The sequence below is a fragment of the Cricetulus griseus genome, chromosome 2, assembly GCF_003668045.3.
Source record: "Cricetulus griseus strain 17A/GY chromosome 2, alternate assembly CriGri-PICRH-1.0, whole genome shotgun sequence".
Classification (NCBI taxonomy): Eukaryota; Metazoa; Chordata; class Mammalia; order Rodentia; family Cricetidae; genus Cricetulus; species Cricetulus griseus.
In genome coordinates, this window is record NC_048595.1 from 202,828,669 (window position 1) to 202,855,962 (window position 27,294).

The 27,294-nt window shown below is 43.5% G+C and overlaps 2 protein-coding genes across 2 annotated transcripts; one reads left to right on the forward strand and one right to left on the reverse strand.

Moving 5' to 3' along the window:
- The first annotated feature begins 415 nt into the window (after positions 1–415).
- Cdc23 (cell division cycle 23) lies at positions 416–17,412 on the forward strand. The gene is made up of 16 exons (XM_027400725.2): positions 416–608; positions 693–765; positions 5,201–5,338; positions 8,078–8,120; positions 8,553–8,658; positions 8,766–8,898; positions 11,482–11,659; positions 11,769–11,866; positions 11,994–12,075; positions 13,240–13,393; positions 13,525–13,644; positions 13,911–13,986; positions 14,313–14,374; positions 15,502–15,580; positions 15,657–15,776; positions 15,996–17,412. The coding sequence occupies exons 1-16, from the start codon at positions 448–450 to the stop codon at positions 16,164–16,166; spliced, it is 1,794 nt and encodes a 597-aa protein (XP_027256526.1). The 5' UTR covers positions 416–447; the 3' UTR covers positions 16,167–17,412.
- Kif20a (kinesin family member 20A) lies at positions 17,398–27,108 on the reverse strand. The gene is made up of 19 exons (XM_035440203.1): positions 26,970–27,108; positions 26,131–26,314; positions 24,295–24,384; positions 24,086–24,205; positions 23,376–23,514; positions 23,086–23,273; positions 22,881–23,007; positions 22,498–22,692; positions 22,288–22,399; positions 22,115–22,183; positions 21,780–21,923; positions 21,484–21,649; positions 21,213–21,377; positions 20,947–21,086; positions 19,751–19,853; positions 19,145–19,343; positions 18,853–18,944; positions 18,445–18,582; positions 17,398–17,901 (listed from the first exon to the last, which is right to left on the reverse strand). Exons 2-19 carry the CDS (start codon positions 26,290–26,292, stop codon positions 17,584–17,586), a joined length of 2,667 nt encoding a protein of 888 aa, XP_035296094.1. The 5' UTR covers positions 26,293–26,314; positions 26,970–27,108; the 3' UTR covers positions 17,398–17,583.
- Positions 27,109–27,294: the final 186 nt, after the last annotated feature.

Sequence of the window (27,294 nt, forward strand, 5' to 3'; positions counted from 1 at the left end):
TCCTCTTCAGAGATATAGTGGGAAGAGCGAATCTGCGAATTCTTTCCAGAATACATCCATCATTGCCATCCCCTAGCAAAGAATCTTCCCATTAACCACACCCCTTTCCATCTTTCGTTCAACATACCACCACTAAGGTGCATGGCATGGCTTTCTCTCTTATCCATCTTTTCTTGCTTCGATACCTCAGTCCCCCACCCATCAAGTCCTTTATTCACCTCCCTCCCCTTCACTTCGCGTTCTAATTTACCTCCCTCAGCATCTCTTGCCAATCAGGGTGTAATTGCCCCCACCGCCCGCACCCCCATCGCCTTTTCGGTTCGATTACGAAGAAGGTTTGTGATTGGCTGTCCCGGAGCAAGGCTAGGCCAATGAGAGGCAGACTTTTTCGGTATGGCCGAGCAAGTATTGTCGCCGCTGATTGGCTGGAGCGGCCGAGGGAGGAAAATGGCTGCGAGTTCCTCGGTAGTCTCGGTGGCAGCGGCAGCCGCCGCGGTTCCGGGCGTGTCCACCAGCGCGGATTTCTCAGACTTGCGGGAAATTAAGAAGCAGCTGCTGCTCATCGCGGGCCTCACTCGGGAGCGGGGCCTGCTTCACAGCAGCAAATGGTGAGAGGTCGGGGTCGGACGGGGCGGCGCTGGATGTCGGCCTCGGGGGCTCGCGTGGCTGATGCAGTTTGTGTGGTGTTCCAGGTCCGCGGAGCTGGCCTTCTCTCTGCCCGCCTTGCCTTTGTCCGAGCTGCAGCCGCCGCCGCCTCTTACAGAGGTAAGGACGTCGTTACAGTGACGTTCCCTAGCCACAGAGGGATGTGACCCAAGAGGCACCCAGCGTCCTGTCAGTGGAGGAGAACCAGATGCCCAGTGGGAATGATGTAGCTAGCTGAAACGCCAGCGTCTGAACTGGGTCTTAAAAGCGAGTTCATATGTGTGTGTGTGTGTGTGGGGGAGGTGCTTGTGCCTTGGAAGATGTAGTCTCTGCTGTCACTTAAGCTGGAGAGAACTGGTGAACAATTATTGCTTGAGATTTCAGTCTTGATAGATAGGGCTAAAGGGATGGCTCAGTGGTTAGGAACCCCAGTTCGATTTTCAGCACCCTCAGCAGGCGTCATAAAATCACTTGTAACTCCAGCTTCAGGAGATCCAATACCGTCTGTTCTCTTCGGGTGTACACACACACACACACACCACACACACACACACACACACACACACACACACACACACACACACACACACACACGGTGTACAGATACACATACATACACATAAAGAAAAATCTAAAATCAAATTCATCCTTGAGCCAGAGAGATGGCTCTTCACTTAGCAGTACTTACTGCTCTTCTAGAAGAACTGGGTTTGATTCCTAGTAGCCACAGAGGCAACTAACAGTTGCCTGGGACAAAGTTCCAGGGGCATCCGATACCATCTTCTGGCTTTGGAGGGCACTAGATATGCACGTGGTACACAGACATATTCAGGCATACCGCTCATATACAGAAAATGAAAACAAAAACAAACCCATGGAGCCCTTTAGGTTTTGAAGCCAACCTGAACAATGCTAATAAGAAACATGAAGTTTTTGCATCAGAGTGAAATCATTCTTCTACACCATTGCTCTTGGTTGCAAATTGCTTTAAGAGTATGGGTTTGGGCTGGGCTGTGTCACAGCTTTTAATCCCACTCAGGAGGCAGAGGCAGGCAGATCTCTGAGTTTGAGGCCAGCCTGGTCTACAGAGCAAGTTCCAGGACAGTCAAGGCTACACAGAAACCCGACTCAACACTACCCCCCCCCCCCAAAGTGTACCAGGCAAATAGGATTCAGTAAAATTAACCATTCTCATTAACAGCAGGAGACAGAGTGCATGTGACTTGCAAGTAGTTTTTCATCTGTATTTCAGGCAAGTTCTCTACTAACACCATTAATGCTGGTAGGTGAATTAGAAGAGGCAAGCTTTCTGCTGCTGGGTATAGTAGCTCATACTTGGAGTAGAAACACTTGGGATGCTGACAAAGGGGGATTGCCAATTGTTTGAGGCCAGCCTATTAAGTGAGCACCTACTTCAACCCTCCAACCCCCTCCCAAAAGTGGAAGCCTTTTCACTTGTAGATAATATTAATAAATTTCCAGTTTCCAAGAAGATTAAGCCATTCGGGTAAAATAAAGCATATATTATTTTATATGACTGTTTAAAATCATTGTGTCTTATTGGCTTGTACTTCTCTGTGCTGACAATCACAGTGGGAGGCACATTGATGTCCTTAGTTGGATAAAGCTTTGTTGAATGAGTAAACAATGAACAGTGTCAAATGAGAGAAGAGCTTCAGTAAATATCACCATCCTGAGAATTCATGTCACATGGACCAGCTAAAAAGGCTGACAACTTGAGTTGGCTTCCTGAACCACACAAGGTGGAGGGAGAGAACTGACTTCTGAAAGTTGTTCTCTGGCCTCTACATGCTCTCAGTAAATGCAAACTACAAAAATAATTTTTAAGGACTCATGTAATACTTGGGTTTTATAGACATTTTAGACATTTTAAGTGTTAGCTATTGGTAAGGTTAATAGCTTTAGGTTGCTATGAGATGTATTGACTTAGCAGCCCCTTTGCTGATTTGCTGAGCACTTATTGTTTTTATTTATTTTTTCTCTAAGGACTGTCATGGAAGAAATATTTAAATCTAATTTAGCCTTGATCTAAATTTTAGAGTAAACATTAAAACTTTAGGTGTTTGGTTTTTCTTTTAGGTGCTGGACCTAAGACCTGTGCTAAGCAAGCATGCTAACACTAAGACATTTTATATTGGTAGCTCTCTTTTTACTTAAAAAAAAAAAAAAGATTTATGAGCCAGATGGTGGAGTCCCACAACTTTAATCTCAGCACTGGGGAGGCAGGTGGATCTCTTGGAGTTCGAGGCCAGCCTGGACTATAGATTGAGTTCCGGGACAGCCAAAGCTGTTACATGGAGAAACCCTGTCTCGGAAAAAAATTATTTTCATTATATATATCTCTGTGTGTGCTTGCCTTCGTGTGTGTGCAGCACATTGGTGCCTGGTGCTTATGGAAGCTAGCAGATGATGTCAGATTCCCTTTAAGATGCCTTGTGGGTGCTGGGAACCAGACTCAGGTCCTCTACAACAGCAGCCATTCCTCTTAACTGCTGAGCCTTCACTTCAGCTCCACTCTTTGTTCTGAGACTAGGGTCTCACTGAGGAACCCAGGCAGGGCTTAAATTTGCCATCTTCCTGAATCAGCTTTCTGTGATTAAACTCAGATTAAAGGCCTATGCCACTAGGCTGGGTGAAACTTTCATTTTAAAACCAAATTACTCTGAATTACATTGTCTCTGACTTTGAGCAGAACATTCTGGGTGTTTCCTGAAGCAAAAATGAAAGTAAAAATTTGTTTTTACTTATTTGTTTTTTGAGACAGGGTCTCATTATGTAGCCTTGTGTGCTGGATAGTTTTATATGAAAGGAGGGAACTTTAATTGAGGAAATGCCTCCATAAGATCCAACTGTATGGCATTTGCTTTCTTTTTTTTCTTATTTTGGGGGTGGGGTGGGGTGGGGTTTCGAGACAGGGATTCTCTGTGGCTTTGGAGGCAGTCCTGAAACTTGTAGACCAGGCTGATCTCGAACTCACAGAGATCCACCTGCCTCTGCTTCCTGAGTGCTGGGACTAAAGGCTTGTGCCACCACCTCCAGGCCTCCCTCCTGGCTTGTGATGCGTTTTCTTAATTAGTGATTATGGGGAGGGCCCAGTCCATTGTGGGTGGTACCATCTCTGGCCTGGTGGTCCTAGGCTCTATAAGGAAGTACAATGAACAAGCCATGAGTAACAAGCCAGTAAGCAGCACCCTCCATGGCCTCTGCATCAGCTCCTGCCTCCAGGTTCCTGCCCTGCTTGAGATCCTGTCTTCACTGCTTTTGATGATGAACTGTTAATATAGAACTGTGAGTGAAATAAACCCTTTCCTCCCCAAGTTGCTTTGGTCATGGTGTTTCATCACAGCAATAGTAACCCTAAGACATTTTGACTGGTCTGTACTTGCTATGTAGACCAGGCTGGCCTTAAACCACAGAGCTCTGCCTGCCTCATGAGTGCTGGGATTAAAGATGTGCACTACCATGCCATGTAGTGATCAGAAGATGATTTTTGGGCGTTGGTTGTCTCCTTCTACCATGTGGGTCCTGGGTATCAAATTCAGGTTTTTCAGGGTTGGTGGCAGGCTCCTTTACCCATGGAGTCATCTTGCTGGCTCCAAAATACAAATTTAAAGGTGTATAGTCCAAGTAGTAAAACTTTCTGAGTTACACAGGTGCATGAAGAGTTAGGAATACTATTTTATGTGTGTATGTTTATATAGTTTTGCATAAATTTTTGGTAGTGTTTACTGATTTCAGACTTAATATGTACACCAGATTGGTCTTGGGCTTTCAATGATCCTCTTCCTTCTGCCTACTGAGTGCTGAGATTATAGGCACCATACCTGTCCTGGGTGAATTTCATCATAATTCAGATAAAATTTTATTTATTTACTTTACTTACTGTGTATGTCTGTGTTTGCATGCATGCCATGGCACATATGTTGAGGTCAGAAGATAGCCTGCAGGAGTTGGTTCTCCTGCTACTATGTGGGTCCTGGGAATTGACTAAGGTTTTCAGGCTTGATCACAAGTGTTCTTAACCTTTTGAGTTATCTTGCTAGCCCCAACAAACCCAGTCTAGTGTGTGACAGTCAGGGATACTCACCACTATAGTAATGAGGATGACCACCCCCCAATACCGTTTTCTCCTCTCCCCATTTTTTTTCTCCTTGGATTGTCCTCATTGGATAGCCAGTGCTATACAGTGCTATACAGACCAGGCTTGGTTTGAACTCACAGAGATCCGCCTGTCTTTGCCTCCCAAGTGCTGGGATCAAAGGTGTGCACCACCGTGCAAAGCCCCACTTCTTTTTTTTTTTTTCTAGTATATATGCTGCCAAAGCAAGCACCCCACTTTTTATTTTGAAAAAATTCTTTGGCTTTACAGATGATACATTATTAAAAAGTACTGTATAAATTCATGTATTTGCCCATTTTGGGGGAGTAGAAATAATTTTTCTTTTCCTATACCTTGAAATTAATGACTGTGCTTTTTATAGGTGCACTTTGACTGTCTTAGTCCTACCCACTCATGCAACCTTGTTTCTTCTAGGAGGATGCCCAGGACGTCGATGCTTACACCCTGGCCAAGGCCTACTTTGATGTTAAAGAGTATGACCGGGCAGCACACTTCCTGCATGGCTGCAATAGCAAGAAAGCATATTTCCTGTACATGTATTCCAGATACCTGGTGAGGGTCACTTTAAGATGTTATTCTGCCTTCAGTGAAGCATCTGTATTTAGAATCAAGAGTAAAACTTTTAATTAATAAGAAATTACACCCACACACATATATGAATGTTTTACCTGCATGTATATAGGTATATCATGGGTGGGCCTGGTACCAGCAGAGGCCTGAAGAAGGTATTGGAGCTTCTGAAACAGGAGTTGCAGATGGTTATGAGCTGCTATGTGGGTGCTGGGATTTGAATCTGGGGCATTTGGAAGTACAGCCAATGCTCTTAACCACTGAGTCATTTCTCCAGCCTTGAAAAAGTTTAATTTTTAAATATCTAGGTAGTGGATCATCAAGTGAATGTACTTAATAACTATTGCAGTAATGATATTAAAAAAGTTGATGCCAGGCCTGGTTGTGTACACCATTAATCCCAGCACTTGGGAGGCAGAGGCAGGTGGATCTTTGTGAATTCAAGGCTAGCCTGGTCTACATAGTGAATTTCTAGCAGTCTAGGGCTACACAAAGTCTCAGAGAAAGAAAAAAAAAGGAAAGAAGAAAAGAAGAAAGCAATTGAGCTGGGTGATGGTAGTGCATGCCTTTAATCTCAGCACTTGGGAGGCAGAGGCAGGCAGATCTCTGAGTTAGAGGCCAGAGTGAGTTCCGGGACTGTTACACAGAGAAATCCTGTCTCAAAAAAACAAAAAAACAAAAAACAACAAAAAAAAGACTCACAGACAGACAGAAAAAAAAGGAGAGTAACAAAGTTTAAAGAAATGGCAACATAAAAAAATGTAGATGGGATGATTAACAACAAACAGGATGACTCTTTTCTTTGGGTTATGCAGGTTACTTTATGAATTGATACTACTGCTTAAGAATTGACAAGGTGTGGTGGTGTCTATAATCTCCATATTCTAGATGCAGAGAGTTAAGGATCCCAGCAAGTTTGAGGCTATCTTGGTCTACACAGTGACATAGTCAGTTGGAAGGCCAGGTAGGGGTAGAGATCCTAACTCAAAACAAAAGGCCTGAAAGCAGGACCTGGTGATATACACTAAGAATCCTAGTACTTAAGATGCCAAGGCAGAAGGAATAAGAGTTTGAGATCAGTTTGGGCTACATAGTATAATCCTATCTCAGTAAATAAATGAATCAATCAATAAATAAATAAAATAAAGGAACTCCCCCCCCCCAAATAGAACTGAGTTAAAAAGTCTTAGTTGATTTAAAGTTTTATGAACTCACTTATCACTTATTTATAGTATATTTATGACTTTATTTCGGCTGTTAAAAATTTTAATATAAAGGTCAATGCAGCCTTGTATGGCAGCATACTCCTGTAATCCTAACACTCAAAAGGCAGAGGCAGAAGGATTTCTCCTAGTTCAAAGCCTGCCTGGTCTATATTGAAAGTAAAATTAATATTGTATTTGTAATTGTTTGTTTTGGATACTGTTACTATGCCACATAGCCCAGGCTGCCCCTGGAACCAAACCATTATCCTCTTGCCTGTAGGTCTGCAGAGTTCCAGATTTACAGGCATGCACTACCATATGTGGCCTCCCTCCCTCCTCCCTCCCTCCCTCCCTCCCTCCCTCCCTCCCTCCTCCCTCCCTCCCTCCCTCCCTCCCTCTTTCTTTCTTTCTTTCTTTCTTTCTTTCTTTCTTTCTTTCTCCCAAGACTGGGTTTCTCTGTGTAACCTTGACCATCTTGGAACTCTCTCTGTACACCAGGCTGGCCTCAAACTCACAGAGATCTACCTGCCTCTGCCTCCCAAGTGCTGAGAATGAAAGTGTGCACCATCATGCTCAGTTTGACTCCTTTGTAAAAAATAGGATTTTCGCCATGTGGTGGCGGCGGCGCATGCATTTAATGCCAGCACTCAGGAGGCAGAGGCAGGTGGATCTCTCTGAATTTGAGGCCAGCGTGGTCTGCAGAGTGAGTTCCAGAACAGCCAGAACTATACAGAGAAACCCTGTCTTGAAAAACAAACAAACAAAAAATTGTCATATGGAATGTCTGATGCTTCTTACCCATTTTTTGTTCTGTTATCCATAAGCTGACCAGCATAGTAAGCTGCTGCATTCATGGTAGGCAGACAAAGGCAGAGAGTCTTTTTTTTCCCCCTTCAAGACAGGGTTTCTCTGTGTAGTTCTAGCTGTCCTATTGTCCTGGCACTCACTCTGTAGCCCAGGCTGGCCTCAAACTCACAGAGATCCTCTTGTGTCTGCCTCCTGAGTGCTGGCATTAAAAGCGTGCACCACCACCTCCTGGCTAGGTAAACAATCTTAACTGAGTTACATTTTCAGCCCCAATACCCATTGCTGATTTTTGCCTAAAATAGACTTTTTCTTCCCTCAAAACCCCTTTACCTGATATTTCAGAATTGTTTTTTCCGCTTTCGTGTCTTTCCACACTTGATCGACATGAGGCATTACATTCCAGTAAGAGCTTCCATCCCCTCCCACATTTATTTTTCTACTCAGTATCAACATGAACTCATGGATTCTCATGTTTTTAACTGTCAATGACTCATTACTGTATTTAAGTCTTTGGTTCTCAGTGTACTCCATATTTAGCAAGTGGGAACACCTGAATGAATGTTGTTTATAAGGTGGGTGTTATTTTGCTTAGACTTTCGTCAGCCCTGTAGATAGAGTCAGGCTGTTGATTTTGGAAAACATTTCAGAAAAGGCTGGAAAAAAAAAATGTATTTGTTGATTTTTTTTTTCCCCCCCACTTCTCTTACAGTCTGGAGAAAAAAAGAAGGATGATGAAACAGTTGATAGCCTAGGTACGTTGTCATCCTCCCACCACCACCAAAAATAAAGCAGATCTGCACACTTAGATACCATAGAGTCCATGAAGGTACCATAAGTAGACTGCATGGTCCATGCAGAATGGAGAGCTCATGGCCTCTCTCAGCTACCTGGTTGTCACCCAGCTCCACCTCAGAGCTGCTGTGGGAATTGGCCTGGTGGCTTAATTGCTTTCCTTAACCCATGCTTGTTTTCTGCAACCTAAGGTGGAAAACTCAGTTTTAATTGAAGCTTCTGATTTGTAAACGTTGATAACCTAGGACTGCACACCAGCCATGATCTAGAGTAAATGGGCTGTGTGAGGAGTTGCAGGTACAATTTTGGTAGATGATAACAGAAATGTGTGTGTGTGTCTGAGGAAGAAAAGGAGCATCCTTTCCTCAGATGAGAGACTGTTTCTCTCCCAGGACCTCTAGAAAAAGGACAGGTGAAAAATGAGGCTCTCAGAGAACTGAGAGTGGAGCTCAGCAGGAAGCACCAGGCCAGGGGACTCGATGGATTTGGCCTTTACCTGTGAGTGTCACCAGGGGTTTGGGTGTTCAACGGCACGTTTGCCCTCTTAAGTAGAGGATGCGTTCTCAGGCATAACCTTTCATGGTGGCTGTGACTTTCTTTCTCAGGTACGGGGTGGTGCTTCGGAAACTGGACTTGGTGAAAGAGGCCATTGATGTGTTTGTGGAGGCTACTCATGTTTTGCCTTTGCACTGGGGAGCTTGGTTGGAGCTGTGTAACCTGATCACAGACAAAGAGATGGTAAGTTAACAGGAGCTTCATGGGGAAACGCTGTAATCTGTGATAGTCTCATGGGGAGGAGTGCTCCCAGTGTAGACTTTATTGGTAGCTAGCTCTTTGCTGTGTCCCCAGCCCCTTTCACTATTTTGTTTGTTTGAACTTGCTAGGTAGCCTAGGGTTTATTTAACCTGCTGGTTCTTCTGCTGCCACCTTCCTCCCTCCCTGGGAGTATAGGTGTATATTCTCATGCCTGGCTTTTTTGTTTGAGACAGGAGCTGTCTATGTAGCCTTGACTCTATGCAGATCAGGCTGCCTCTGTCTCCCAAGTGCTGGGGTTAAAAGTATGTGGCATTATGCCCTGCCTTGAAATCTTTTTTATTAGTTGCTACTTGTGAACTCTGTTTAGTATTCATTTTGTCCTTCTTTGGTAGTTGATAGAAGCAACTACTTGTTGTTTCAATCCTTTTGTTGCTCCTAAATAGCTAAAGGTAGGCCAGGTATGGTGGCCAGTGCCTTCAGTCCCAGCACTTGGGAGGCAGGTCTGTATGGAGTTCAAGGCTATCTTCATCTATGTATCCAATTCCAAGCCAGCCAGGGCTAGATTGTGAGGCCTTGTTTTAAAGCAACAAAAACTGTCTGGCGGTGGTGTCGCACGCCTTTCATCCCAGCACTCAGGAGGCAGAGACAGGCAGATGGATCTCTATGAGTTCAAGGCCAGCCTGGTCTACTGAGTGAGTTCCTTGACAGCCTCCAAAGCTACACAGAGTAACTTTGTCTCAAAAAACCAAATCAAACCAAAACAAAGCAAAAACTAAAGGTGGGTTGATTCTTCAGTTCCCCCAACAATGGTTTGTGCTGCTAAATCAGTGTCTGAAAATGTAACTTTATTTGTACTCACTTCTGTTAGGCTTTCCTTATATCTAAAATATACAAAAGCAATTTTTCATCTTGCATATCAAAGTCTGTCTTTCCTTGCCTATCAGATTTTTCTTCCTTCCAGCTTGATCATTACTGTCACTACTCAACATATCTTGAGTTTAGGTGGGGGTGGTTACTATTGGTGCTGGACATAGTAGGCATTAAATCTAGCCCCTTCCCTGAGCTGAGAAAGTTCTCCACCGACGTCTCAACACCTCCAAGTCTGTTGCCTCCTTTTCTCCTGTCTCTCTTACCTAGGGTTGAAACAGTGCCATGGTTACTTTTCTATAGGAATCTTTTTCTTAGTTGCTTTTCACGTCTGTTAGCATCTCAGATCGGGATTACTTAATTAAATAATAAATAACTTTCTCTATAGCTTCTGGTTTACACACTCTTCCATTTCCAAGCCATCCTGCACACAATTTCCAAAATTCCTTTTTTTATTATAAAAAAAGACTTAGTTTTATTTTATGTGTACAAGTGTTCATCTTCATGAATTTATGTGCACCGTATGTGTGCATGGTGCCCAAGGAAGTCAGAAGAAGGCATCAGAATCTCTGGAATTACAGGTAGTTTTGAGCCACCTTGTGGGTGCTGGGGATTGAACCCAGGTCTGCTGTAAGAGCACCCCCCCCCCCCCACACACACACACACATCTCTTTATGTATCCCTGGCTGTCCTGGAACTTGCTGTGTAATCCAGGCTGATCCTCCTGCCTCTGCCTTCCAAGTGTTGGCATTAAAAATGTGTACCACCGTGCATAGCTCCTTCTTCTTTTTTTAAAGATGGCTTTCTCTGTGAAGACCACACTGATATCAGATTCATGGCCATCTTTCTGACTCAGCAAAGGAGCCATCTTAAAACACTTTGGTGGGCAGAAATTTGCAGTAGTTTCTTACTGTGTCTTGTTTTCTGGTGTGTGATGGGATCCACTTTTTTTTACACAAAGCTTCCTTAAACAAAGTTAGTTTCCTTGTTTTAGCCACTGTACTCTTACTGTTGCCCTTGTCTAGAATGCTGTCTTTTCTCTCTTCTCTCTGTTCTATTTAGATTCTAATTATTCTCAAGTTTTGTGGGTTTGTTTGTTTTGTGTTTTTTTTTTTTCTGTTTGTTTGTTTCGTTTTAGTTTTTCGAGACAGGGTTTCTCTGTGGTTTTGGAGGCTGTCCTGGAGCTAGTTCTTGTAGGCCAGGCTAGTCTGGAACTCACAGAGATCCGCCTGCCTCTGCCTCCCAAGTACTGGGATCAAAGGCGTGCGCCACCAACACCGGCTGTGTTTTTTTTTTTTTTCTTCAAAGATTTTATTTATGTATTATGTATACAACATTCTGCTTCCATGTATATCTGCACACCAGAAGAGGGCACCAGATCTCATATCGGATGGTTGTGAGCTACCATGTGATTGCTGGAAATTGAGCTCAGTACCCCTGGAAGAGCAGTCATTGCTCTTAACCTCTGAGCCATCTCTCCAGCCCCTTGTTTTTTGTTTTTTTGTTTTTGTTTTTTTTTAAGTCTATTCTACTGCACCATTCTCTCCTAATTATGTTTATAAGTGAAATTACTCTGTATTCATTTGTAGGTATTCTAATAGAATTTTAGTGATGAATCCTTTTAGAAAGTTATCTTTCTTTGGTGTTGTTTTGGGAGAAAGACGAGATTATACTAAGTGTATCCCTTTCTGGTGCTAGCTCAAGTTCCTGTCTTTGCCTGACACCTGGATGAAAGAATTCTTCCTGGCTCATATATACACAGAATTGCAGCTGATAGAGGAGGCCCTGCAGAAGTACCAACATCTCATTGATGTGGGCTTTTCCAAGAGCTCATACATTGTTTCCCAGATTGCAGTTGCCTATCACAATATCAGAGGTGAGTGAATAAGGACACTGGAATGCCGACAGACTCGGAGTGCAGTTGGTTGGGTTTTGAAGACTCGGGGTACAGTTAGTTGGTTTTGAACTCTGCCTTTTTTTTGCAGATATCGACAAAGCCCTTTCTATTTTTAATGAGCTGAGAAAACAAGACCCTTACAGGATTGAAAATATGGACACATTCTCCAATCTTCTTTATGTCAGGGTAATTTGTTCCTCTTGATTGCACTTGAAGAAGCTTCTAGATTAGATTATCATGTTTGCATTATCTAAAGAAAAAACAGCTTCAGGGTGCTTTGTCAGGCTCATGAGGTGTTCCTCTTTTTTCCCAGAGCATGAAGTCTGAATTGAGTTATCTGGCGCATAACCTCTGTGAAATTGATAAATACCGAGTAGAAACGTGCTGTGTAATTGGTGAGAGTTAGCCACTTTTATTTCTCTCTCTCTCTCTCTCTCTCTCTCTCTCTCACACACACACACACACACACACACACCTCTTTCCCCATGCCCTAGGCCACTGGTTAGCTGATAATTTTGCCTCTTATGGAAATTTTATGTTAATGAATAATATTGCTTGATAAAATCTTATTGTCTAACTTCTTTTAGTTAGCATCTTTTTTTTTTCCTTTTCTGACTGCCTAGAGCTTACTATGTATACCACAGTGGCCTCAAACTCACAGAGCTCTGCCTGCCTTTCCCTCCCAAATGCTAGGATTTAAAGCATTTGCGGCCCTTTAAACCAGCATGCTTTTAAGATTTAGGAATGTTGTAGCATCTAAAGTAATTCTTTTTCTTTCTGGATTGGGTCCCATTGTTTGGATCTGCCGTATTTTGCTTATCCATTCATGACTTATGGTAAGACAGGTAACTTTTAGACTCGTAAATCTTTTATAGCATCTTAAGTCAATTTAATTTGTCTTTTCACAAACAGTTGTAATAGAATGCTGTGATTCTTGGGTAAGATGCTCAGAGCTCTACCTTTTTAATTCTTTTGAGAAATTCCTTTGAAGTCTAGGTTTAAAATAATATAGTTTAGAACCACTAATTTAAACAAACGAAAAATCAAGCCAGCGTGGTAGCATACGCCTTTAATCCTAGCACTGGGGAAGCGGAGGCAGGTTGATCTCTGAGTTCAAGGCTAGCCTGGTCTACAGAGAGTGTTTCAGGATAGCCAGGGCTACAAAAAGAAACACTATCTCTCGAAAAACCAAAATAAATCACCAATCTAAAGCATGCTATAGAAAATTCTCATATTACAGAAATGTACATAAATGCTATGTGTACATGAGATAAATGAGGCAACAGTTTTTAATTTTTTATGTTAGTTTTAAACGTTTATTTATGTGTGTGTGTGTGTGTGTGTGTGTGTGTGTGTGTGTGTGTGTGTGTGTATGTATGTATGTATGTGCCTGGTAAAAAAGGAGACTAGAAGAGGGTCTTGGGTCCCCTGGCACTGGAGTTACAGTGGGTGCTAGGAATTGAATCTGGGTCCTCTGGAAGAGCAACCAATGTTCTTAAACCACCAAGCCACCAAGCCTGTGTGTGTTTACTGTGAATCATTTTGGTTTTTTTAATCAGGAAATTATTATAGCTTACGCTCCCAGCATGAGAAAGCAGCCTTATATTTCCAGAGAGCCCTAAAGTTGAATCCTAGGTATCTTGGGGCCTGGACATTGATGGGGCATGAGTACATGGAAATGAAAAACACATCTGCTGCTATCCAAGCTTACCGGTGAGCATCAAGTTGGGTTGGGGAGGGAAAGTAGAACAGACTCCTGTGTTATCGGGAACTTCTGTTAAGCCTATGTGTTGCCACCCTTAATTCTTTTACCATGCTTCTGGTCTGATTTGTCTATTTCTTAGACATGCCATTGAGGTCAATAAAAGAGACTACAGAGCTTGGTATGGACTTGGGCAGACTTATGAAATCCTTAAGATGCCATTTTATTGCCTTTATTATTATAGACGGGCCCACCAGCTTCGGTAAGTTGGTTTCTCGACAACATGGGAAGGGTTAATACGATACCATCTCTCTCTCAGGCATAAAGGGGGTGGTCTAGTAATTTTTACTTAGTGTCTCTACTAGTAGATTTATTGGATAATTATGAACACAAAGTAATGTAATTAAATGAAGTATTGATTGAAGAATAGTCCTTGCATATTGGGAATAGCATAGAAATAGAGGTTAGCCTTTCAACTGAGGTTTTGGTAAAGTCTTTGTTCTAACTATTTGTTACCCTTTTTTATAGTCCCAATGATTCACGTATGCTGGTTGCCTTAGGAGAATGTTATGAGAAACTCAATCAACTAGTGGAAGCCAAAAAGGTACCTCAAATTTTGGCCTGGAGAATTTGAGGAAAAATCTGTTGTTTAGAAGGAGGTTGGGCTGTATATGCTGTGATCTCCCCCCCCTCCCCCCCCGTATTCTGATAGCAAAGTCTGAATATTTTGTAGGTGCAGAGGATAAAAAGAAATTAGACTGAGATTATCAATGTGGATGTTTACATGTAGCCTGGACCTGTAACAGATAGGAAAAATGTTCTGTATTGTGCAAGCCTGCATTTCTAGAAGGCTTGCATGGCCTTAGCATTTATGTGATTAGTTGTTCCACATGGGCAGTAGTCAGAAGTGACTGGTTTATTCTTTGACAGTGTTATTGGAGAGCATATGCTGTGGGAGATGTGGAGAAAATGGCTCTCGTGAAGCTGGCAAAGTGAGTGAATGTTTCTGATACTTGTGTTGGTTTTCCTGAGGTCATGTCATATATGAATATGGGCATGGAGCAGGGTGTGGAAATGCTGGTTTTGCAATTGAGCACCACTTTTTTTCCGTGTTGTAGATGAACCCAGAACCTCAGACATTCTAGGCACGAAGTTATATTCTGGCCCTAGCCCCTAGCTGCTTTTTTTTTTTTTTTTTTTTTGGTTTTTTGAGACAGGGTTTCTCTGTGGCTTTGGAGCATATCCTTGCACTTGCTCTTGTAGACCAGGCTGGCCTCGAACTCACAGAGATCCGCCTGCCTCTGCTTCCTGAGTGCTGGGATTAAAGGCGTGTGCCACCAACGCCTGGCTCTGGCCCTAGCTTCTTGACTCTAGGGAATGCCACTTCACATTGAATTGGAAATAGATTTCCTACTAGGCAAGAGATGAAAAATGAATTGAAAAAGATAGGAATGTACTAGAGGTGTAGTCTGTGGTTGAGGACTTGCCTAGCATGTATCAAGGCCTGTGTCCATGGGAGAACTGCTCAGAAGTAGTTAGTTGTTTGATATAGTTTTCATTCTTACCAGTATTAACAGGATAGTTTTGCAAGGGTATATTATCCAATTGTCAGTTTAAGTTAACTACTCTTTTTTTTCAAAGCCTTTTTAAGTTTTATGTATATGTGTATGAGTACGTGCATATGGAGGTCGGGGCATCTTTATCCGGCTTCGCTTCAAGTGCCTTCAAAGGCTGAGCCATCTCACCCAGCCCTTAGCTTTTCCTTTTTTTCTGTTTTGAGACAAGGTCTTACTATGTAGTCCTGGGAGACATCTTGTTTTGTTTGTTTAGATATTGTTTTTTTAAGACTGTTTCTCTGTGTATGCCTGGCTATCCTGGAACTGCCCTGTAGACCAGGATGGCCTTGAACTCACAGAGATCCACCTGCCTCTGCCTTCTGAGTGCTGGGATGAAGGCGTGTGCCACAGTAACCATTTGGTAGGCACTGATAGTCTTTGGGATCTCAACATGTTATATATGTTAAAATTACTTGTTTATATGTTATTTCTGGTTTTAATTATGTCTTCACTGTTTAATCTTTGTGGTCTGACTTTGATTTAAAGCCCAATTTCTTTTGTAGGCTTCATGAACAGTTGACTGAGTCAGAGCAGGCTGCCCAGTGTTACATCAAATACATCCAAGATATCTATTCCTGTGGGGTATGTGTCAGAGCATGAGAGTTGTGTCACTGACAGCTTCTTGTCACCTCAGTCATGCCTGCTTTCCTTATCCTAGGAAGTAGTGGAGCACTTAGAGGAGAGCACAGCCTTCCGCTATCTGGCCCAGTACTATTTTAAGTGCAAGCTGTGGGATGAAGCTTCAACTTGTGCCCAGAAGTGTTGTGCATTCAATGATGTGAGTATTGGGTCTTAAAAGGTTTGGATTTTAGGCTGAAATGTATAGTCTTTACATGATGTGTAGGGAAGCCTACTTTGATCTGTCATCCATTGAATAGTTCCTCTTTTTTTTGTTAAGGGGGCAGGACTCTTTATTTGAATGTTCTGAACAGTATTTTAATAACCAGCTTTTGAGAATAGCATTGAACACATTTTGACAGCTGTGACTTTGTTTCAGACCCGGGAAGAAGGTAAGGCCTTGCTCCGTCAGATCCTACAGTTGCGGAACCAAGGGGAGACGCCCAGCGGTGACACGCCTGGTACCTTTTTCCTCCCTGCCTCACTGTCTGCCAACAACACTCCAACACGCAGAGTTTCTCCACTCAACCTGTCTTCAGTCACACCGTAGTTGACAACTCTCAAGTCAGCACATTGCTAGACCAGTATTAAGCCTTACCTCCAGTAAAGAACAGCCACATCTGTTCTCCCAAGGACCTAAGCTCTTCTCATTTTTACAGATAGAAACAGCCTTGGGGACAGCCTATGGAATCACCTTCAGAGGCAGACAGAACTATGGCAGGGGACAAGTACTGTCTTCTTCCAGCAAGCACTTCTTGGCCTTCCCATAGTCTTCCCCACCTCCAAAAACCCCTTTCACAGCACTTTACCATAAGCAATGCTACACAAACAAGGTTTTTAATGCTGCTGGGAGTGGATAGGCAAGGATAGGTAAAGATTATCCTCCCTCCTGGCAGTAGGGAGGTCAGGTGTAATGACCTCTGTGTAGCCTAGGCTAGGACCTTCCTGCTTCAGCCTCCCTAATGATGGGATTACAGGCATATGCCATGAGGCCTGGCTAGAATGACCTTTATTTTGCCAAATGTGGCCTCTATTGTGATGTCAGAGATTAGGTTTAAATGGAATGTAGCTAGCTATCCATGATCTTTGGGAAGACGGTTTTCAAAGGGAGTCTTCTAAAACCTTTCAAGTGGAAGTCTCAATGAGCATGAACTGTAGCTCATATTGAGGGCAGAGATGGCTATAGCATTAACTATACCCTGATGAAAGCAACACAAGGAGACCAGATTGCAGATAACCTTGTGGACATTTGAAAGTAACTTTTTTATTTCTGATATTAAAATTCATGCTGGCATCTTTTAGTAAATAATACTGTTTTCAACCTTACCTTCAAGGTTGAGGGAATCATTCTGTGTTCTTGATGTTTGTTATGTTTGTACTATGTGATGCTATTAGATCATTCTGTGTTAAGGTGTAGACTTCCTTCTCTTGTGCTCAGAACATTTTTATTCCCCTTTTATTTTTAAGACTTCATTTATAAAGAAACATTATCTGGACATTGTGGAGCATGTCTTTAATCCTAGCATTTTGGAGACAGAGGCAGGTGGACTTTTTGAAACCAGCTGTCTACACAGCAAGTTCCAGGCCAGTCAGAGCTACATATATAGTAAAACCAAACAAAAAACAAACCTTTCAAATATGTATTGCCATTTGACTCATTTTGTAGTGCGCCTTAGGCTGGTTCCCATTGCTGTTCCTGTCCAAGGGTCCAACGGGCCAGATGGTATTTATATCAGTTTCTGTCCCCCTTTTTATATTTTTCTAAGTTTGGAATCCAAATAAAAGCATAAACCATGTCTTTATTCAGTATATTTGTGCATGGGAAAAAAAAAAAAGAGATTATATAGGTATTATAATAATTCTGAATACAGTTCAGGATATATATACATATATGCTGAAGCTTAAGAGACAAGCTGAGCAGCTGACCAATCTCAGAGCATCAAGCATGCATTTTCATCTCCACAACTTTAGTATTTTTTGCCAAAAGGAGATCTGAGCAAAGGAGAGTGCCGTGAGCGCAAGATCCGTGTATAAGGGCCACTGTCTGTCGAACTTTGGCAGGTGGGTGTTCGGGGAAGTAAGTTTCGAAGGAATGGTTTCTTTCCTGGGGGTTGATGATTTGGTTGCTGGTTTTCCTGGTTTGTTCCCAGCCGCTTTTTAGAAGAAGAAGCCTGGTTTTGGAGCTTTAGCACAGTGTGATACTGCTCAGCAATGCAGGCTGCCTTTTTCCGAAGGTCCAGTTTCACTAGCATCATGTTATTTTGTAGCTCAGCCAGGGTCTGGTTCTAAGAAACATACAAGTTAGAGAAAAAAAAATGTGCCATCTATTACTAGTTTCTTCAAAGGTTGAATCTTCAATGGGTGTGGTAGTACACACCTTTAATCCTAGCACTTGAGAGGCAGAGGCAGGCAGATCTCTGTGAGTTTGAGGCCAGCCTGGTCGGAGTTCCAGGACAGCCTCCAAAGCTACAGAGAAACCTTGCCTCAAAAAACAAACAATTAAAAAATCCTAACATTTCTAAATTCTAGGCCAGCCAGCACTAAATAGAGAGAACCCATCATCTTGTGAAAACAAAGACCAGAACTTTCAGCCTGTCCCTAGGTATCAAGTACCATGTTCAGTCTAAAAAGTATAAATTTTAAGATCTCTGGCATCAGGAGAGGTCATAGCTTAGTGGTGGAGTGCCTGTTTAGAATATACGAAGCATTGGGTCCCACCCCCAACATGACATCAGCATCATTTTTTCACTAGTACATCTTTGTCAGTTCCTTCTCACATATACACTGGAGGGGGGTAAAAAGGGGAGGGATATCTAGGCTGCACTCACCTGTTTGATTAAGATGTCATCACAGTTGGTCAAGGCTTGCCGAAGTTTCCCTGCCCCGGTGCTGTGGCAACAGGCCCTTTCTGCTGACTGGAGAGACTGTCCTAATTTCTGAAGCTCTGTCCGTAGCATTCTTATATTCTGAAAGAGTAGGAATCACATTGTGGCCAAAATCAATCATGGCAGCCATCTGAAGACAGACTTATGGAGGCTGGAGGTTGGTGAGGGCACTTGCTCCCCAAGCTTGACAGTCTCAGGAACCCATATGGAACCCATGTGGCCCCCACAGTACTACACACAAATAAATAAATGTAAAGCAAAAACTGGTTTTCCAAATAAACCAAAAACAAGCTCCCACGTTTTCACATAAATTCCAGATAAAGTGCTTTGATAACAGAGAAAGGTTAATACCTTCTGGCCCTCCTCTAACTTCTTATCTACATCAATGGTGAAGGGCTTGGCTGTCGGTGGTGGTTCTAACATTTGCTGATACTTCTGCAGCTCTGAGAGGGGGAAACACAATATAAGTACACTTAATATAGGTTTTTCTCAGCTTTTGGCTTACCTTTTTAACAGTAGTACATAGCCAAAGTGAGGCAATGTGCATTCTAGAGTAAGATGTGGGTGGATGCAGCTTGGAGTTTGAATACCAGCTCTTCCCTCGCCCACTACCACTGTAGGGCTTTCTGCCTTCCTTCCTCACCTTCAGTTGTAGAGTTTAACTCTGCTTTGCATTGCTCTAGTTTAGCTGTAACTTCCTGCAGCTGCTGAGTGGAGGCAGAAGCTGCCAACCTTTGTGACCGCCGTAGGGACAGTTCAGACCCTGACTGTTGAGCCACAGGCTGCTGCTGTTTGGCTTCCTGCAATAGAGTTTCTAGCTCTTCAATTTTTTCATCCCGCTCCTAAGAGGGAAGCAGAGAGCACAATTCTGTCCAGGGTCAGACAAATACCAAAGGACCAGATTAAACAAACATAAATCTTGACCTTGAACCCTGAACCTAAACTCAGTAACTGCAAGGCACTAAGGGAAATGAAGAAAAAGGAGTATACATTCCTGTTGTTACTAGAGTTTCTAAAACACCTTTAATCCTAGCACTTAGGAGGCAGAGAGGCAGGTGGATCTCCAAGTCTGAGGCCAGTCTAGTCTACAGAGAGTTCCAGGATAGCCAAGATTCTTATAGAGAGAAACTCTGTCTCACAAACCAAATTAACCAATAAATAAACAAATAAAAGTAGAAATTCTTTTTATTTCAGACAACTAACCGATGGAATTATGAGTGGCAGTTGGGACTGGTTGGGGCAAACTCACCTGAATCTCTTCTTGGTAGAAACTTGTCAATGATTCCTTCAGGATCTTTAGCTTCTCTTCATACAGTTCCTCCAACAGTTCCTTTTGGTGGTCTAAATGCTCACTGACAGAAAAGGGTAGGTAGTGAGGATTCTGAGGAGTGAAATTGAGGCACAAACCCACCCTTCTGCCCCCTATATCATAGTTGACTCAGAAAGGTCCAGAAATAGGGATGCAGAAATAAAGGGAACAGGAATATAGATATATAAAATTATAAGTCCAAACACATTTTCAAAAACAAAAACAACCCACAAAGCTGGCAGCCGCTCTTAACCTTCAACAGCTACTTTCTGCCTTAAGAGCAGATATCCTTGCCAGGCGGTGATGGTGCACGCCTTTAATCCCAGCACTTGGGAGGCAGAGACAGGTGGATTTATCTGTTCAGCTTGGTCTGCTTAGTGAGATCCAGGGCAGGTTCCAAAGCTACAGGGAGACCTTGTCTCAAAAAAAAAAAAAAAAAAAAAAAAACCCAACAAAACAGACACCCTGGCAGCCACTGTGTACAGAGGTAAATTGTCTCCTACCTCCCAGCTAGGCAGGCACAGCAGACCAAGGTTAGCTTCTAACTATTGCAGGAGGAGTTGTTGTATTCCCTTAATTTTTAAACCTTTCTCCTATGTGACTCTATTCTGTGCCTTGTGTTCTTTCAGGGACAATGAAAACCTGCTGTATCAACCACAGGCTTTTGCAAACACCCCAAGTTAACACCCTAACATCCTTTAACAAAAAGTTGTATAACTTAAAATGTAACGTGACCTCAAAGTTGTAAAAGCTCTTTGACCCAAAACAAGCCCCTATTGCCATTTTCAGAAGCCAGATCTCTAGCTGTGGTCCCAGTTAACTGGTAAGCTTTTTATTTCCCATGGTGATTTTTTTTTAAAGAAAGATTTATTTATTTGTTTTATGTATATAGCATTCTGCCTCTATGAATGCCTCACACCAGAAGAGAGCACCAGATCTCATTATAGAGGTTTAAGCCACCACGTGGTTGCTGGGACTTGAACTCAGACCTCTGGAAGAGCAGTTAGAAGAGCCATCTCTCCACCCCAATTTTTTGGAATAAAGTTTGCTTCTGTTTCAGACTTTGGTGGTCTGTTCCTCCAGTTTTTGTGCCCCTAGACCCAACAACTCAGTAGAAAGGGTCACTTGGCCAGTACCTGCACCATTGCTCCCGCTGTTGCATCTGTTCTACCATCTCATTGCAAATTTCCTCCCGGAGCTGCATCTCCAACTGCAGCTTTTCTTGTCGTTCCTTTAAAATCAGTGTTTTCATGGCTTCCACCACTTGTAATAGCTCCTAGAAAGAACACATCTGTAAGAGATCTTAAGATCCTCCAGCAGCAAAAGACCCAAACCCATCTGGAACACACTAGGGAAAATGTACAGCCATCAAGCTGCTATCTAGCGCTTTCTTGTATCTCACCTCCTTGCCATACATGGAGATGTCAGCTTCGTTTTCAGGATGGTCATCAAGGCCTGAGTCGGTGTGGTCTCCTTTCTTTAAGCCAGGGGATACCTGAAGACTGTGTTCCTTGATGAATGAATGCAGGGATGGGATTCCCAAATGTACAGGTGGGGCATGCACAAGCTACAGGAAGAAAAAAAAAATCTTAATTGACTCTTTAGTTCCTAAGAGCTATCCTAGGGTTGCCAGTCCAAAGTAAGCACCGTCATCCATGCCCATAGCTTCACACCTGGCTGGCAAGGGCCGAGAACTTGGCCACATGAAGAGTCTCATCGTAAGTGGATGCACAGGGATTCACATTGACAATCATACATGAACGGCCTCGACCAGTGAAGAAGCCTTGGAACACACGAGTCAACTTGCTGTCTCGGAAAGGAATCAGGTTCTGCTTTGACCTTGCAGAGAATCAGATAAATAGCATTGTCAACATAACTTCAGCCCTGGAAGTTTCTAGGCTCCAGCCTCACTGGTGACCTGTAAGTGACCAAATCACCAAGCCCCAGGCCATCCTTGCCTACAGCTTACCGGTTCTGCTGATTTTGTCGCAAGGCAGCAATACATCGACCCAGGGTATGCAGAGAAGTGTTAATGTTTCCTGCTTCCTTTAGCCGTTCACCACTTCTTTGATCTTTGCAGCGCTCTGAGCCAGCCAAATCACACAGTGACAGTCTGGATGGAATAATGTGTAGGATCTGGTATAAGGAACTCATAGCTTATATAATTCTGGTAAGGGAAGGGCCTACCTTTTTTTTTTTTTTTTTGGACCCAAAGAAGGAGAACAATTAATTCCTTTGAGAAGTTCCCCTTGCCCCCACAACTAGGTGGCCAAGATGATCACAGTTTTAAGTGGGAAAACTTACTCACTGATCTTGGGCACTATATCCCCTTCTCCCTGAAGGTGCAAGATTCTGATTGAGAAGATGCTGTGACTGAAAAGGAAGGGGAAAAAAAAAAATCACTATAATGTCTTCAACAATCAGGTGGAGAACTAAAGCTTCCTAGACACAGGGAAGAGTTAATTCTCATAACTTGCCTTCGACTAGAGTTCTGGTTCAGGTGGGTGTTAGCAAAGCTCTGGTTCTTACGACCCACTTTCAAGAGTTTCCAGGCTTCTTCAACATCTCGAACATGAATCCAGTTGAGGTCTGGGGTCAAGACAGAAAGGTGGGAACACTTAGCCCCTTTTCCAATTTGCCCACATGTCCCTCCTGGTTTCCTAGCAACCTGCTCTCCCTTTGCATACCTTTGACATAAGGATTGCCGTTTTGATCCTCACACAGCCGCAGTGTCTGTCTCTTATGCTGATGGCTAGGTGATTCTAACAGGTCATAAAGCAATTCATTGTAGATCTCAAAGAAGGAGATCCAGACAGAGAAGCGAATGTCTGCTGGGACACTTACTGGGGCAGTGTCTGGCTGTGCCCATGACTGACTTGTTTCTATGAAAAAAACCAAAGTGTTTGTAGTTCATTAACCAAGGAGCATTTCATCTTGCCTTGATCTATAGGAACTTCAAAAGATGGACTTCAAGTTGCAGTCTCTGACCTATACCCCTCACAGCTAGCTACTGGGTGTAGGGAGTGGGTCCCCACCATTGCCCAGCACAGAGCCTACTCATGGTACATACCATCCAGCTGGCTACTGCTAGTGAACTGACTGGTGGAAGAGAGCCCAGCAATGCCACTGTCAAAGCTGGTGCTGGTACCCAACCGACTGTCAATGTGGACACGTTTCTTCAACGATGTGGACAGCTCCTGAAGGGGCAAAGAGAGAAGATAAGCACAAGTCTTTCCTGAATTCTGTACTTTATCCCAGCTTCACCAATACTTCACCTCCTGGAGGCCTCCAGTTAGCAAGGACAGCTTCTTTAGTTCCTCCTGTCGAACCTGCTTGCTGTCCAGCCAGATTACCTCATTGGAGAGCAAGGGCTTCAGATCAGGTGTTGTATGAAGTTGGCCTTGGAGACTATTAAAGATGAGAGCCAAGGACCGAGGCAGGATCCCCCCATCCTTAATAGTACCTGGAAGAATATCAGAGATAGTGTCTTTCACTTGGCATCCAAAGGTAAAGACAACCATTAGATAGATGCTGGTTAGTAACCCTGCTGAAGCTCACTACTTACCTTGAACTGTGTAGGTTTTCCCTGAGTTGGTGACTCCGTATGTGTATATGAGCCAGTTCTGCCCTTTGAGTACATCCTTTACCATCTCCTTCACAGCCAGGTTGAAGAAGGGTGCCTGTCCCACTTCTGGTCCAAATATCTAAAACAGACCTGTTTATCAGAGGCCACACTGCCATGTTTCCTGTGTAGGACTAGTAGGTGTGCTCCTTCTCTGGGGACTACTCAAGCAGGTTTTCCAGCTGGACTCCAGCTGTTCCTAAATGCTGAAGACTCAATCCCTCTCTGCTAGTCCTTTTCTTCAAAATTAAATACTTAAGGACTGCTTTTTGTGATGCTGTGCATATAAGGGGATAGTATAATTGGGTATAAGCAAGGATTTGGAGATGGTGGCTCTAGATCCCAGTCCTGTCTTCCACTTACTAGTTCTATGGTTTCAGCAAAATTACCTTCATTGTAATATGAGCCATAGTATTCTCATCAGGGAAAAGAGATAATAGTAATTATAACAGGTGGGAGTGAATGCATATAAAGTACCCGACACATTGACTGGCACATGACAAGGTCCCAAAGTTATAGATACACACATAAAGAACTCACACTTAGGAAGAAATCTTTTAAAGAAGAAATAAAGCTGGGCAGAGGTGGCACACATCTTTAATCCCAGAAAAGATAAAGTATTGGGTCTATGTTCTTACACCAGTATTGCATACCTGGGAAAAGGTGAATTTGTGGGTAGCCTGACCAATTCCCCTCTCGTTGCTCTTCAAGGCAAAGGAATCTTTGGGTGCTTGTAGCATAAGGGTTTCTGTATTCTCAATACGGACACAGCCCTGAGAAGTAGAAAGTAGAGGTCACCATAGTAAAGAAGCATTCCTAGGGAGCCTCTTTTGTACTACACTATTCCACCTTAAATCCTCACCTGGTCTTCCTGTCGGTCCAACTCAGAAGTTAAGAAGGGTCTGATTCGAAGGTAAACTTTCACCCTCTCTGCAGTGTCCTCAAATGGAGCCTGTAACAGATTTCAGCCAGGACATAGAGTTAACCTCTAAGCAAATGGGCAAACAGCCCAGTTCCTGGGAAGCATGCTACCAATCCTATCTCAATGATCCTGTATCACTAACTATTCTTTGGTTCCACAATCATTCTAGCTCACATGAGCTTTGTATCCTTTCCTGTCTCATCACTGCCCTGCAAATCTGGCTTGCTATTCCAGTGGTCTGAGTTAGAATTGGTTGATGTTTGAAAACCAGCATGTACCAGGGATGGTGGTGTGTGCTTGTAATCCCAATATCCAGTAGTAAGAAGACATGGGAATCGGAAACTTAAAGCCAGTGACTGACTACAAAGACTACCCCCCCCCAATTTTTTTTTTTTAATTTATTTAACTTGGGTCCTCTGGAAGAGCAGGAAGGGCTCTTAACCCTAAGCCAATGTTCCAATTCAATAATTTTTTTTTCAAAGCTCAGTAATGAAAATTGGGTCAGCAAGATGGCTCAGCTTGCTGAACAAGACTGCCAACTTGAGTTCAATCATATGAATCCATATAAAAATGGAAGAGAACTGACTCTACAAAGTTGTCCTCTGACCTCCACATGTGTGTCCCCAACACACACACACACTCACACCACAGACACCATCAAATAAGAATAGACATGCCTGAATCTGAGTTCCAATTTAATCACTTAGTAATTAGGAGACCATGAACAAAGTTCTGAGTGACTTATCTGAAGAATGAAGTTAAACAGCAATCACTCTGTTTATTCAGCAGATATTTAGAGAATGTCTATTCCCAAGGACACTGAATTTCAATTAGTGAAAAGGTAATGCATCTGGTGGATAGCAGCCAGAAATGCTACTAAACATCTTGCCAAGCATAGGGCAGCCCCCTCCAACAAGGGTTTGACTCCAAACATGAATAGTGCCATTACTGAGAATCTTTGGCCTTACAAATGAAAGGTTAAAACAAAGGCAGCTATGGTTATTATTGAAACATGAATTCCATTCTACCTAGTTAAGGCCACTATGGTCATGTGCAAACATTGTATTGGTGCTAAGATCTGAACCTAGGACATACCAAACATGCATTCTCACACTCTCCATCCTTTCACCTCTTATTTAACATAAATAAATACTGGAGAAATAAGATTATCCCCTCATCAATTAACTGAAAACATGATGAACTTGGGGTATTTCAGGAACATAATGCCAATAATATTTTTCCCTCCTCTCCACCCCTAACAGGGTTACTCTGTCTAACAGTCCTAGCTATCTTAGACTAGCACTGTAGACCAGACCTTGAACTCACAGAGATCTGCCTGCCTCATGCTGGGATTAAAGGCATGTGCCATCACCTATTTTCCAATTGTTTTGCCCTGTTTGTTTGTTTGTTTGCTATTAAAAAGATTTATTTTGTATGCAGTGTTTTGCCTGTATGTATTCCTGCATTCCAGAAGAGGGTACTAGATCTCATGACAGATGGTTGTGAGTCACCATGTCGGTGCTGGGAATTGAATGTAGTACCTCTGGAAGAGTAGCCAGTGCTCTTAATTGCTGAGCTATCTCTCTCTCCAGCCCTTGCCCTTTTTTTTGTTTTGGGTTTTCGAGACAGGGTTTCTCTGTGTGACCGCCCTGGCTGTCCTCGAACTCACAGAGATCCACCTGCCTCTGCCTCCCGAGTGCTGGGATCAAAGGCTTGTGTCACCACCACCCAGCTGAGGATATCACTTTCTGCCTCTAAGCCACTCGACTCCTTTACCTGTTTGTCTTCCAGAGACGTGGAGATGACAGAGCACTCTGACAACAGGTCCTTTCGGATCACAGACCTCAGGTCTGCAGCTGTGGATTCAAACATGGGGGAGACTAGAACATCCTCATCGGACAGTAAGTCCGCCGGCGGAGAAAGGATCCCGTGATCCATGGCAAGGAGAGTCAGCCAACGACTAAAAAGAAAAAAAGTAAATGGGTAGAAGAACATTAACACACAGAAACTGCAAACCTGGGCAGGGCGTTGGTGGCACACGCCTTTAATCCCAGCACTCGGGAGGCAGAGGCAGGCGGATCTCTGAGTTCGAGGTCAGCCTGGTCTCCAGAGCGAGTTCCAGAATAGGCTCCAAAGCTACACAGAGAAACCCTGTCTCGAAAACAAACAAAGAAAGAAAGAAAGAAAGAAAGAAAGAAAGAAAGAGAGAGAGAGAGAGAGAGAGAGAGAGAAACAAACTGCAAACCTGTGGGCTGAAACCAATCCCCTGGTGAGGGGGATGACCTTGCCCAGGACACTCGGTCGCGACTATAAACCACTATCAGCCAAGGGGAAAAGAATGAGAATAACCAGCCCGAGGCTGCATTTCTGAAGGCGAATAGGCACCGAGAGGTAATCAGCTCTAAAAGCAGAAGGCCGCGCGCGCCCCCACAGAGGCTGTCTACAGGCCCACCAGTGCAAGTGTGTTTCAGGATCCCTACGGTACTTTTCCCAACCTCACTCCTAACATAACTGAGGCAACTCAAGGGATGACAGAAGACACGGCGGGGGGGGGGTGTCCTGAGGACTGTGCCACCCAGGCAAGAGCTGAAGCGCTCCAGCCCAATTGCACCTACCCGAAGACGGTCTACCTCGCTGCTTCTCCGGCCCAGCTCCCACCCAGTTGCAGAACGGAGACTCTACCGGAGAACACAACTCCGCCCACGAGGCGCAGCTTTGTCCCCGGACAATGTTTTAAATTGCGCGCTGGGCTCGTCCCACCAATCAGAACGCGAAGTCTGAAGAAACCAATCAGCGAATGGGAGGCGGCGGAGCCCACCGGGAGGCCGTTTGTCTCTAATGTGGGTCCGGTTACCAACTGTCGGGGATTCCAAGTTATTCGTTATGGGATTCGTTTCTCTCAACTCTGAAGCTCTAGCTGTAGACGTTTCTTTCCTGAGG

What these genes read in the sequence shown, in the direction of transcription:
- Cdc23 (XM_027400725.2), top strand. Translation starts at nt 448, where the DNA reads ATGGCTGCGAGTTCCTCGGTAGTCTCGGTGGCAGCGGCAGCCGCCGCG. An exon ending in GATGGATTTGGCCTTTACCT is followed by an intron (nt 8,659 to 8,765) that starts GTGAGTGTCACC and finishes TTTCTTTCTCAG; the next exon opens with GTACGGGGTGGTGCTTCGGA. An exon ending in AAGATATCTATTCCTGTGGG is followed by an intron (nt 15,581 to 15,656) that starts GTATGTGTCAGA and finishes TCCTTATCCTAG; the next exon opens with GAAGTAGTGGAGCACTTAGA.
- Kif20a (XM_035440203.1), bottom strand. Translation starts at nt 26,292, where the DNA reads ATGGATCACGGGATCCTTTCTCCGCCGGCGGACTTACTGTCCGATGAG. An exon ending in CGGCAATCCTTATGTCAAAG is followed by an intron (nt 22,400 to 22,497) that starts GTATGCAAAGGG and finishes TCTTGACCCCAG; the next exon opens with ACCTCAACTGGATTCATGTT. An exon ending in CGACAAAATCAGCAGAACCG is followed by an intron (nt 21,650 to 21,779) that starts GTAAGCTGTAGG and finishes ATTCTCTGCAAG; the next exon opens with GTCAAAGCAGAACCTGATTC.